The following is a 12,560-nucleotide window of genomic DNA, read 5'->3' as shown; positions in this document are numbered from 1 at the left end:
GTGGCCACTGTTTCCACAAATCAATAATGGCAAAGGAAGGCTTTTCAAAATGCCAGATCTTGGGGAGGTGTTCTGAAGGTCTGCAATACATAAGAAAAGTAGATTTTAGCTTTACTTACTTAACTCCATATCGGTCTCTAAACATGATATGATCCCGGTATGTCCGATTTACATCAAGGTCAATCTGCCTGATATCTGGCGAGGTACCTCTTGCTTGGGTTTTTAAGGTCTTGTGGGAGGAAGGAGAAAATAATCAGCAAGTGTATGTATCGCAACCTCACAGTTCATGCATATGTTCTAGACTGGGCATGCAGCTGGGAGAATTTCTACATAGGAATGCAAACCAGTTCTCTTTCAATAGTTCACCTGCATACCCAACCCTACATTTGAAGTCAACTAAAGCTTCATTATTATATTTCCCTAACAGTAGATCAGTTATTAATTCATACCTAAAGAATTCTAAGACTTTCAGCAATGGTCCATTTCCCTCTCAACAGTTTTAAGATTTAAAAAATAAATAAATTGCACAAGCCTTTCCTTTAAATGTAGACACTTGAGTTTTTCATGTCCTGGTGGACTTTTTTCTTTCTTTTCCTGCACACATCACTAGATGGCATCTGTAACCTTTGAAGATAGGCCCGGTTCTCTTAACCCCTTTTTATTTGTTTTTTCTGTAGTTAACTTGTAATCTTTGTTAAGTTTAGTTGTAGGCCATTTCAAATTCTTCTGAATCTTGATGAATAGTTCCACTGGATCTTTCTTAACAAGCTACAATGAACTGAACACAGGATGACAATCATGACCCATAACTAAGAAGAAAGGGCAGGATCCGGACAAAATACTTCTGAGGCCAATTGATTTAAATGGGAAAGTTAAGCAAATGCTTTAAGTAATTTTAAGTTCAACCAATTTCAGTTGGAAGGATTTAACTGTGACTAGATTATAGCCTGAATCTGGATTTATACATCTATGTTATATATTCATATTACACTGAAAGCTTGGCTGGCCCAGAGATCTCACACATGAAGCAGAAGGAGATAGTACCCCTTCACCAATGTGACGAGCTCTAGATGTTTTGCAATACAACTCTCAGCAGGAGGATACCAGGTTGGCAAGACTGGAGATACTAGACTCCTAAGAAATTAAGAGTGGATTGTACCATTTCAGGCTATAAAAAAAAATGCCATTTTTAAAATGCTAGCTTCAAATAAAATCAGGTCTGAGAAAAGCAAAGTCTATTCTACCAGGTTGGACTGCTATTTGCAGGAAGGCTGTGTCTGTTTGCTTTAAACATAAGGGAGGACACTCCAATATGTGACATCTCATGTCCCCAATCTAATCTAAAGTGGTACAGCCCATTCTACCATCCAGTATACACCTTTTTCCGTATGGAGCATGTCAGTCAAGCACATACGACTTAAAAGCTGACAGAAGCTTGTCAGAAAGGCTTTCAGGGTATTAGGGAAATGAAACTGGAGTTTATATACAAGGTCTATTTTTGTTAGATTCAAAAGCTTGCTTCAAGGACATGGAGCCCAAGCAGGTATAACACGAGGTCTCTGATTAGGTTTAGGCAGTGCTTTTTTCTGGGGGGGACGCAGGGGTACGCATACACCTAAACATTTTGTGAATCTAAGTTTGGTCTTATTGAGGGGCAGTATTTCAATATGAGTAGGAAAATGAGAATACCCCTAATTTATTTTTGGGGGGGAAAAGCACTGGGTTTAGGGAAGCAGCCATTGCATACTGGCTACATGCACAGATTCAGTTCCCAGCATCTGCAGGTAGCTAGTAAAGACCCCTGTCTGGAAAGCTATTGCCAGCAGTGCAGACAACACTGAGCTAGATGGATCGGTGGTGGGCTTTGAGGGAAAAACCAACGCACCTCCTATGCGCCAAAGGCTTCTTTTGTGTGGTGGTGATATTCTTTGTTTTTACTTTAAAGCAACCACAAAAGGGTCTCCTTCTGATGGCCGTAATGGATCACTGGCATTAGGAGGAAGAGGAGTTCCACCCTTTCCCTATTCTATTTTTCCAATATAAAAAAAGAATCCCATTCCCCAAAGATGGTATTAGGTCTGCTGCGTTGGGTGGGGGGTAGATTCAAGCATCTGAAACACCTCTGCATTTTCCCTCAAGGAGGGCAAAGAGCAGTGGGAATCAGAGTAGGACTTAGATTGGAATCAGCTTGGGCAGAACTTGCCAATACCCACCCCCCATTTTTCTTAAAAGTTGGCAGTGTGGTGGTAGAGGAGCCCTGATCATAGCTCTGCCGCATCACGTCTGTTTCCAGCTTCAGAGAGTGGAGTGGGTGTGCATGCTTTAGCATGGGAGGAAACAGCAGAGACAGAAAAGGTTTAACAGCTTGCTAAAGAGAAAGCGCCCAATGGCTTCTAGGAACAAGACTATCCTGTTTATGAGTAGTGCAGTTGCAGGCTGAGAAGTGGGGACATTTCCTGGAAAACAACTGGACGTAGTTAGGTTCCTATTAATAGAATTTAATCAGGACTTTCGAGAAAGATGCCTCTCAACTTTTGAACCGTTCCATCTAAAGGGCGACATGAGCAGCGGGCATTTTAAGTGTGCTAATCAAGAGTATTTGCAAGCCATTGTTCTCTGTGTGGATTCTACATTTTCAGAGAACTCAAATATTTGCTTCTAATAAGAAACCTTTAACGCTGACACATATTCAACAAACAAGGATATAGAAACCGGTGCCAGAACCATGGAAATTAGTCACTGACTTCTTCCACGATGAATGCTTTCATTAAAAGCTGATCAACCTTTTCTCCTTTGAGGCAAAGGGAATCATGAAGCCTATACATAGGTTATCATTCTACCTGATAGTAAAGTCGGAGGTATGAAACGGATAGGAACAATCTTTATGAAAGCAGTTAGTCCTTTCTAAACTAGATTTTAATTAAATAATAATAATATAATTTGTTGTATTAGTCATATCATGGAACACTAATGCACTTTGCGGTCTAATTTTCAAATACTTGGGCATAATATAGTATTTCTGATTTTTTAGAAACTCACATTGTAATAGTCTTTCATTTCTTCTTTCATTTTAGGGACATCAAGCAACAAAGACCAGACTTCACCTCTCAGCTGCAGTGGAATTCCTTTATATATTCTCCTATGAAACTGTGTAAATAAACAAATAAGCAACATCAAGCAGGAGTAAACCAGAAAAGATTTGACGTGGTAACTATACCAAGACCTATAGCCTGGAAACAAAGTAAATGGTATTATTAATTTAGGCAGAACTGGCCTGTGTTTGTGTGTACGCGCATGACAGTTTCAATGATATTCTCTCTTTGTTGATTCAGTAGGTGTGCCATGCACTGAAAAGTATCTGAAAAAAGGAGGAAGGGGTAATGTGAGGAAATATAAGGGAAATAGTTGCTCTGCCATGTGGGTTCACAGAAGGTAATCAGATGTGCTCCCTAACAGACCTTTTTGGCTGCAGTTTGAGCACTCATACAAGACCACTGATTTTGCTCCTTAAAAAAAGAAAAGTTCTTTTATTTGTGTAAACAGCAATTTTCGGGGGGAGAGAATCAATAGGGTCACATATACATATATGGTCAAACCGGAGCCTTGATCACCACCATTCATCACAATATGTCACCTGTCACCACTACTTATAACTTTCCAGCTTCTATTGTTATGGCCAGCGGCAAAATGAAACCGAGTTGAACTGCTACCAGGGTGATGTCTCCCAAGACAATGGTGCAAAACGTGGCAATAGAAATACAGGACATGATGCCAGGATTGAAAAAACAGCCATATATGCACCACGCCAGATTAATTTGATACAGGTGTCCTCTCCTGTCTTAAGCCACGGACACTGGTGGACCACAGTTTGGGAGCCCCTCTTTAAAGTGTAGAAAGTGGAGACTAGATTTGCATGTAGACTGCACCATGGATGCCGCATATACAGCATAAGAAATATACACACACCATCAACCCCAACACTTAAGACACAGTGTTAACTTTCCGCAGCTCCATCATATTGTAGCCTACTCCTTTCTTCCTTGCTCCTTCCTTCCTAAAGGGTCCTAATATCCACCCCCCTACCCCTGTGCAGTAATGTCCCCACGTGTACAATGCTAAGAATGGCCACAACTTCAAAATCATTCCTACAGCTGTTTTACAATGCAAAAACTGTTTGCATAGAATACTGTGTACAAAATTCAAAATAGAAGCTAATGCAAGCATTTGGAGGGAAACCACAGTTGTTCACCATTTACACCTTTCCCCCTCCTGCCATTCCTCTGCTTGAACTCATAAGAATCTAATCAATTTTTTTAAAAAGAGAGAATCAGAAGGCTGTTTACGCATGTCTTGTGCAACATCTAGTTGGCCCTGAAAGGCATACTGATATAGAACACCTAGCTATATGGCTAATTGGCTGTGGGTTTCAGCTGAGATGAGTCTCACCAAAAGCACCACGTTCTGGAAGGTTAAAACAAAATCAATAACTGATTAGACACTTAATCTCCTGGCTCCACGTTGTAATTTACAAATCAAATGAACTCATAAAGGATTTCACAGTTATAAACCTTTAGCTGCTATGTCAAATACTGCATGGGGGGGGGGGGGGACTAGTGGCGGATTTTGCAAGCTAGCGCTGCGGTTCAATTCCATTACATGGCGTGACTGTTACTTTTAACCTTGCAATGAAAATTAAATTCTTCAAAGCAACACCCTTTCTCACAGCCACACACACAAATTAAAAAATAACTGGATGCTTAAAGTTCCAAATTATTGTAGATAATAAGTATTAGAAATCTTTCCTATTATGTGGTCATCACTTTTACCCTCGGTCACTTACAACGTGACAACAAGGATGTAGCTGTATCCCATTGGATGTGGAAACTGTGATTAGCTTCTTCAAAAGCCGGCTCAGACATATGGTCCGTTTGGGTGCTTATGAAGGCCCAACATCCTTTTTCTCGTGGGAGAGTAGCTCTCATATGCTCTCACACATTGCTACACTCTGACTGTAAGGGCAGAGGTGGGTGTTCCGCATAAATGTTTGTAATGCTTCTGTACAGAAGTCAGAATTGTGTGATTAGGAAGGGAGAATTCTGATTCAGCCCTCGTGCATAGAAGCATCCTCACGAAACATCTTCATCACGTATTCCGTTATGAATATGGGGTGGGCATGTTTGCTCAGTCCTCTGCCCAGAAAACGGGATCTTTGACCCAGGTAAGCACCTGCACTCAGCTATGGACTAAAGGACCGCCATAGGAAAATCACTACACACAGACACCAATTTCTAAAATGTGGATATTCTCTTTCTGGTTGTAAGGGTGAACAGGATAAGAAAACAGCAGTATCTGTGTCATGCACACGAAGGGTAAATGAAATATAACGGATGAATCACCGCTGTCTGATGCAATTATAATTGATCAAGGCAGAATGAGGAAATGGCGGGACGCAGCGCAAACAGCTGCATCAACAGCTGCCGCGCACTCCAGGCCAAGCGGGTATCGGGCCTTGTGGGAATATGCCAGCTGTGAGCATGGTAAATCTCCTCCGATTACACAGCACTAGATGAGTGGGGCAATGTTTCTCAGAAACAGCAGTTCATTAAGTTCTTTCTGAAGGGAAAAACCGAATCAGGCTTAGCTAACGTGCAATAAAACTGATCATGATGGGGGGAAAGCAAAGGTATTTTTAAAGAGAAAAAATGTGGCATAAAACTGGACAAATTAGATTCTTATCATAAATTTCCAAAGTGCTTTATAACTTCTTCACAACAACCACTGTTACACCATTTTCCCACATGATGGGAAGTAAAGATGGTCCAGAAACGTGGCTTACGAAAATAAATATGTACACCTTGACTTTCCATAATCACCATAAGACCCACAACTAAGTGTTTCCTGTTGCTATTTAAACTCCCAAGCTGACTGACACACACTGACTGACTGACGCACATACACACCCAACCCTTGAGACTATTCTCGGTTAGTGAATGCAATTGTGTGCACTGGAGGGGGGGATGAGTTAATTCTTTTGAAACTCTAATATCACTTGCCATCACATGTCTACTTTAGAGTGCTGCAGCCAGATGATGACTCCTTTACAAAAATACTTTTACATTTGCAATCAGATTTGTTGTGCTTACAGGTTGCTTTCAGGTGCACACTTACAAATGGTAACAACACTCGAGTTTGAGTGGCCTTTCCAGCCAATTCCAATTGAGAAGCGAAGTCACAAAATAATGGACCATATCAAAGGCATGGAAAATGTACATTAATTGTTACTGAAAAGATGTTACTGAAAAGTGTTGGGACAGTACTAGCAGTCAAAAGACGCCTTCAGAGCCATGCTACAAAATTTTCCAGACTTTCCTGCAGGCTACTGCCACTTAGATCTAATTGATCTTGTTCTCCAAAAAGGAAGTCCTTTATTACAGACAGATGTTACCAGATTCTGTCTTTAAAAAAGGAAAACCAAACTGGATTAAGGATTCCCACTGCCTGTCTCAGATTTCAGAGACACAGAAAAGACAGAGAAAATCTTATAAGCTGCCAATATTGAGGGTATATTCTTCGAAGGAAGAAAAATACCCTTTTGTTGGCACTGGCTTAGCTGATACAAGAGATTTTTTTTAAAAAAATGTCTTTATGGGAGCGAAATGAAGGCCATGCAATCACAAGGAAACAGGCAGGGTGAAATCCAGCTGTGGCGGCAGCCTCACCCTGAGCTTAGCTCTGTTCTGCATGCGGAAGGGTGAATTCCTGGCATCTCCAGGTGGGGATAGGATTCTCCGCAGCCTCAAGCCCTTCACAGTTATGGCCTGTCTGGGCAGACAATACTGAGTTAGATGGATCAATGGTCTGACTTGGTGTAAGGCAGATTCCTATGTTCAGGGTATTTAAGAAGAGGAGGAGAAGAGCCCTGCAGGAACAGACCAAAGGTCAGTCTTGTGCAGCTTCCTGCTTCCCACAGCTGCCAACCAGATGGCTCTGGAAAACTGCAGAAGAAGCAGTGTGTGCAAGTAATGACCCTCTCCTGTTGTGGCTCCTGCTGCCGCCTCCAATCTTTGAGGTTCTATCAGGCTATTACTGGTGGGGCACACCTGGCTGTAATCTAGTTCTGTAAACTCCCCACAGTGGCACATTTTCTGCCAATAGCAACCATGAAACAACAACAGCAGCGTAACATCGTTTTGTAATAATTTTCATCTCAGAAATCTTTCCTTTGCATACTGTGGTTCCTATTTTAAATTGTTTCTGGATATTGTTTACTATTTTGGTTATGCCTCTATACTCATTGATGGCTGCTCTGGGCATCTCCATTGGAGGGGGGGGGGAAGGCTTATTATAGAAAGCCAAACAAAATATAGAAGTATTTTTAAATGGAAGGCCTTTCTAGTTTTACACAAGTATTCCCAACCATGCAATGGAATATTTCTGTCAATAGCTTGATACCATTCAATTATATAATGTTCTCATCGTCACATTCAGAATCATGCTCCAATATTTTAATGCACCTATTCGATAATATAGGCTTAGTTTCAAAAATAAGAGAACCTGGTTCTCAAGCATTTTTTCCCTTGTGCTAGCACTGGCAGCCATGTTTTTCTGCAAGCCTTCCAGAGCTCAAAAATCAAGGATTAGACTCTTATGTTTCATAATGACTGAGATAAACATCTCCCCAGCCATCTCCATCCCTCCAAATCATTCATGAAAAGGACAAAAAGCCCTGTGTATTCCTTTGGGGCTTCATTATCTTGTACAAACAAGAAGCTTCACAGGTATTCTTATTTTCCTGAGTTTTTAGGAACCATGATCTTGTTCAGCATAAGGAGAAAAATCTCAGGGTGACTGTAGAAGTTAAGGGTTTAACCAGCTGCTACATCCACCTGCAAAGAGCCCTCATCCTCTCTCCTTTCATCCTTTCTCTTTTCAGAGCACCTGGTTTCTTACTGGACTCAAATAACCAGGAATTAACAGTTGAAATAAATTAACAGGAAACAAAGCACCAGAAATTGCTCTGGGGTCCAAGATTAAACCACGTGCTACCAATATGGAAAGTAAGCAAGCAAAATGGTGTTGGAGACACAGAATAGTATCCAACTAACTCGTTCTATCACTGCAAGGATTTCCACTTGTGCCACAGCTCTCCTCTAACCCCCTACACCCACTAAATATGTTCTGGGGTTTCCCCCAACCTTCCAGATATCGGTATGTATGGGTGGAGGGAGTTCTGTTCCATAAGCAGAATTCCTTGAACTGACATGATGTGTTAGCTGGAAACTGCCCACAGAGAGGGTTGGAAGGGCTAATCAGTGTTCTCTTTGCCACTTGTTATTGTATTGTTTGTATATATTTTGCTGGATCCATTTTTAATTTTGATTCTTGTTGTAAGCTTGGTTACATGGCGTTATCTAAATACAATAAATATACAGAAGTGATCTGCAAGTGGCTGTAGCAGCTGCTAGAACCCATAGCTACTACAGTCACGTGGAGGCTTCACGCCATATGGAGCCTCATTCATTGACTTCTGTGTGAATCAGAGATGGGACAGCAAGAGGAAGCCTTGTTGCTATCTCCTTCTGAATCTCAGAGAGGCTTTTATTTATTCTTTGGAAGCTATGGACAGGGGAATGGGGAACAAGGGGACAATTTGACACAGAGTCTCTCAATAAACTCTAAATTATTTTCAGCTACCTCAAGCCTGGCAGTTTCTCCCCCCCTCCTCCCTGACGCTTCCTTATTTCTTTTCTCTCAGTCAGATAGCTACTCCATCAACAAGTGAGTCAGATGGCACAGCAAAGAAGACATTTGAATGTGAATACAGTGAATGACATTTTTATTCAAGGCACTCTGAAAGTTATGGTCACACCAGGACAAAGGAGGCTTTAATGCCTGCCGTGATTGATGGCTTGATATGCCCTATCTCAGCTGCAGGATATAATTAAGATGCAAACACATAAACTCAAAGCACCAGGTCAAGAAAGGCTGTCAAGCAGCATACAGAGAGGCAAACGTGTTGATTCCCTATGCTACTAAAGAAAGGTTGCAGGTTATTGGAGTTGGGGTTTGTGTGTGTGTGCATGTTAGGAAGGTGGGGTGTTGAACAAGTACTTCCCTCTCTACAATTTATATATTATGCAGCACACAAGATTTGAGAAGTGCTTTAGAGGTTTTTGCTGTCCTTGTGCTCCAAACAATGCTGCTAGTCAAGGCAATAACTTATGCCCATTTTAGAGATAGGAAGCTGAAGTAAAAATTGAGGCTTGGCCAAGACTGCACAAGGCATATCATCCATTTTCAAAAACTTTGCCAAATTTTCATGATAGGGACCATTCTAATGAAAGAATAGTGAATGTCTCCTTCCCTTACATTCCACAGAACAGCTTTAACGTCCTTAAATGCCTTTGCCAGCATTTCTCTTCCCAACTTTAGAAAAGACCAACAAAGGGAGGGAGGGGGAGGGAGGCTAAATAGTAAAACATTTTCTATAGTAAGAGCCTCCAGAGAGAAAGGGCTGTATCACAAATTGGTGCAATGTGCTTAGTTTCTGAGGTTCTTTAACAATGTGGCACACAAAACATGTACCAGTTAATACAATTGCTGCTGTAGTAGGAGGAGAATAATAATTATTATTTTTAAAATGGGATTATTAAAAGGAAAGTAGTTCCAAAACATGCCCAACATGGAAATTGGGAGTTTGGAGATCTCAAATTTTGCACTTGTACATAACTGGTTTGTGGGCAGTTAGGAGAGGAAAGAAAGAATGTCATTGCATCTACAGGAACCCTGTTATTCCTGTTAGATGGACACTGTTAAACATAATGATGGTCCAAGCCCATTTCTTAGCGCTTTCTACCCAAATATGATCAATCAGGATTCTGCCTTTTGGCAAAGAGCAATATGACCAAGAGCAAATTGCTATATATCCCTCCCATCTTGCAAATCTTTCTTTCCTGTACATTTCTACCCAACAGTGTAAGTCCCTTCTATCCTGCTTGGATTTCCTCCCAGACCATCTTCTCCTGCTCTTCTCTTTCCCTCAAACCTCAGCACCTCCAACCCACTTCCTACAGACAAACTGGTTATATTTCCTGCTAGATGTGAAGCTCCTCCTTCTCCTTAGACCCTACCATGGAAGCTTCACTGTCTCTCAACGTTCCATAGCTAGAAAGCTTCCTTTGAGCATGTAGAATGTTCATGAGCCAGTGTGGTGTAACAGTTAAGAGGGTTGGACTATGACCTGGGGAAGGCAGGGTTCAAATCCCCACATCTACATCTATAAATATAAATAAATATAAATATATAAATACACACACACACACACACACACAAAAAAAAAAAAAACCCCAGATAAGCTGTTATAAATGTATTGTACTTAAGAAGCCTGGGTGAATAAAGAGGTTTTCATCTGGCACCTATGACATAAACGTTGGTGCCAAGTGAGGCTCTCTGGGAAGACTACTCTATAACCTGGGCACCATAGCCAAAAACGCCCTAGTTGGCACCTGCCTCATCTCTGAAGGCGGAGGCACTCAGCAGATATGAAAAATACTGGCCTGCGTTGGGTTGGGTAGTAGCCACTCCTTCAGGCATTTGCATATTATTTATTATTTATTTAGAGCATTTGTGCTCCTCGCTCTTCAGCCAAAAAGGCTCCCAGAATGGCTTATATAAAATCAAAACAAGGCAACCCCCACGAGCAGGATTACATTCAAATAAATAAACAAATAAGTAAATAATCTAGTCCAACCCCCTGCAGTGCAAGGATTTTTTTTGCCCAACATGGGGCTTGAAGCAATGACTCTGAGATTAAAAATATCATAGTCTACTAACTGAGCTATAACACTGATGTACAGTAACGCATATGTATTTCCTTAAACATTATTCTTTTTGCATTGATGCCTTTCAGAATCTTGCAGCATGAGAAGATCAACACACCAGGGAGGGATTTGTGTGCACACAAGAGAGAGAGAATAGGCTGGATGTTACCAGTGAATATTGGTTTTTTTTAAAAAAAACATGCACACATTTAAGTGAAACTTCACAACTTTCTGCTTGTGTTCACCATCTCCATTCCTACTGCACAATTATAAAATTGGTACTTCCTAAGCAATTATTCTTCTGCGGCTTAACTTCCAGAGCAATGAAGCTCTTGGAAACTAGCTGAATGGGAGGCTCTTTGTGCATTTGTTGTTTAAAATGAATGCTATAATGAAAGCTATGATAGAGAAAAATGAAAGCCCAGCACCACAGAATCCAATTTAATACTGTTGCATTCAGTAAATGCAACTGCCTGTGGAAGCACTTTAACTTTACCTTTTCTGTGTTCTTGTATTTCTCCCAGCTTTTCAACATCTTCAGCCATTTTGTAGTTCTTTCAATTTCAAGCTGCTTTTGCTGAAAATAAAATTAGAGTGCATTATTCCCTTCATCTCACCTGTACTAAAGAATGTTTGAACATTTACAGGCGTTTAGGAACAGACGCGGCTACGCATTTCATAACAGAAAAACCAATGGCAAAGTATTATAAATCAAATGCAAATGTTTAAGAAATACGTTGGGGTTTCTTCTCCCCAGCCTTAACATGATGCTGATCATGTCCAACCAATAGAGAGGGGTTAAGGAGGAAAAGCACATATTAAATTAGAAAATAAAATTAAAAACACAAATATTTGCAAATAAGGCCATCTATAAATCTAAACTGAAGCAGAATTAAGCAATATGCCATGAGTAGGCAAACTAAGGCACGGGGGGCAAGATCTGGCCCAATCGCCTTCTAAATCCAGCCAGCAGACAGTCCGGGAATCAGCATGTTTTTACATGAGTAGAATGCGTGCTTTTATTTAAAATGCATCTCTGGGTTATTTGTGGGGCATAGGAATTCGTTCACTATTATTTCTTCCAAAATATAGTCCGCCCCCCCCCCACAAGGTCTGAGGGACAGTGGACCGGCCCCCTGCTGAAAAAGTTTGCTGACCCCTGCAATATGCCTTCAACTGGCAGTGACCACATGGTTGTTTCTCAGCTAGTCTTCTCTTGTTTCCTCTGGCCAGCAGTGACACTTGGGGGCCTCAGGAAGAAGGCTTTCCCAGCACCTGCCACCTGATTCCTTTAGCTGGAGATGCCAAGGGTCAGACCTAGGACCTTCTGCTTGCAAAGCTTCTGCTCTAAGTGAATGGCCCCCAAGCATTTTTCTTCTGGATAACTTGGAAGCTGCTACTGGTTTTGGCCGACCACTTAATTAGTTTCCTGCCTGTTTAGAAATTTTAATGTGCTGTGCATTTAAAAAAAAAAAAAAATCAAATGGTATTCAAATTTTAATACAACAAGCAATAAAAACAGAATTCTCCTGCAGCCCAGCTGGTGCCAAACATATTGTCCTGCTTGCCTCTGGACCAAATCAGTGAGGGGTCTTGTCATAGGACCTCCATACATACTGCCCAGGCTTGCACCCTGGGAGATCACTTTGGTGCTGCTAAGACAGTGGTTTGACTTCACCCCCAAGGCACACTCCATTGTCTCCCAAGACAGATTGATGCCTACAACAGCCACCTAATGTG

General features: G+C 41.2%; 1 protein-coding gene across 9 annotated transcripts in view; it reads right to left on the bottom strand.

Moving 5' to 3' along the window:
- Positions 1-12,560, bottom strand: part of USP6NL (USP6 N-terminal like) — a 135,166-nt gene that overhangs the window by 31,855 nt on the left and 90,751 nt on the right. For all 9 annotated transcript variants that reach the window (XM_028745434.2, XM_028745432.2, XM_028745437.2 and 6 more), the window contains 3 exons: positions 11,317-11,397; positions 3,040-3,147; positions 120-229 (listed from right to left, as the gene is read on the bottom strand). In XM_028745434.2, coding sequence (XP_028601267.2) covers positions 120-229; positions 3,040-3,147; positions 11,317-11,397 — 299 coding nt within the window. The remainder of the gene's footprint in view (positions 1-119; positions 230-3,039; positions 3,148-11,316; positions 11,398-12,560) is intronic.

This window comes from Podarcis muralis, chromosome 10 (assembly GCF_964188315.1).
Source record: "Podarcis muralis chromosome 10, rPodMur119.hap1.1, whole genome shotgun sequence".
NCBI classification, from domain to species: Eukaryota; Metazoa; Chordata; class Lepidosauria; order Squamata; family Lacertidae; genus Podarcis; species Podarcis muralis.
Note: the sequence above shows the minus strand (reverse complement) of the source record. Positions and strands in the feature narration are given on the sequence as shown.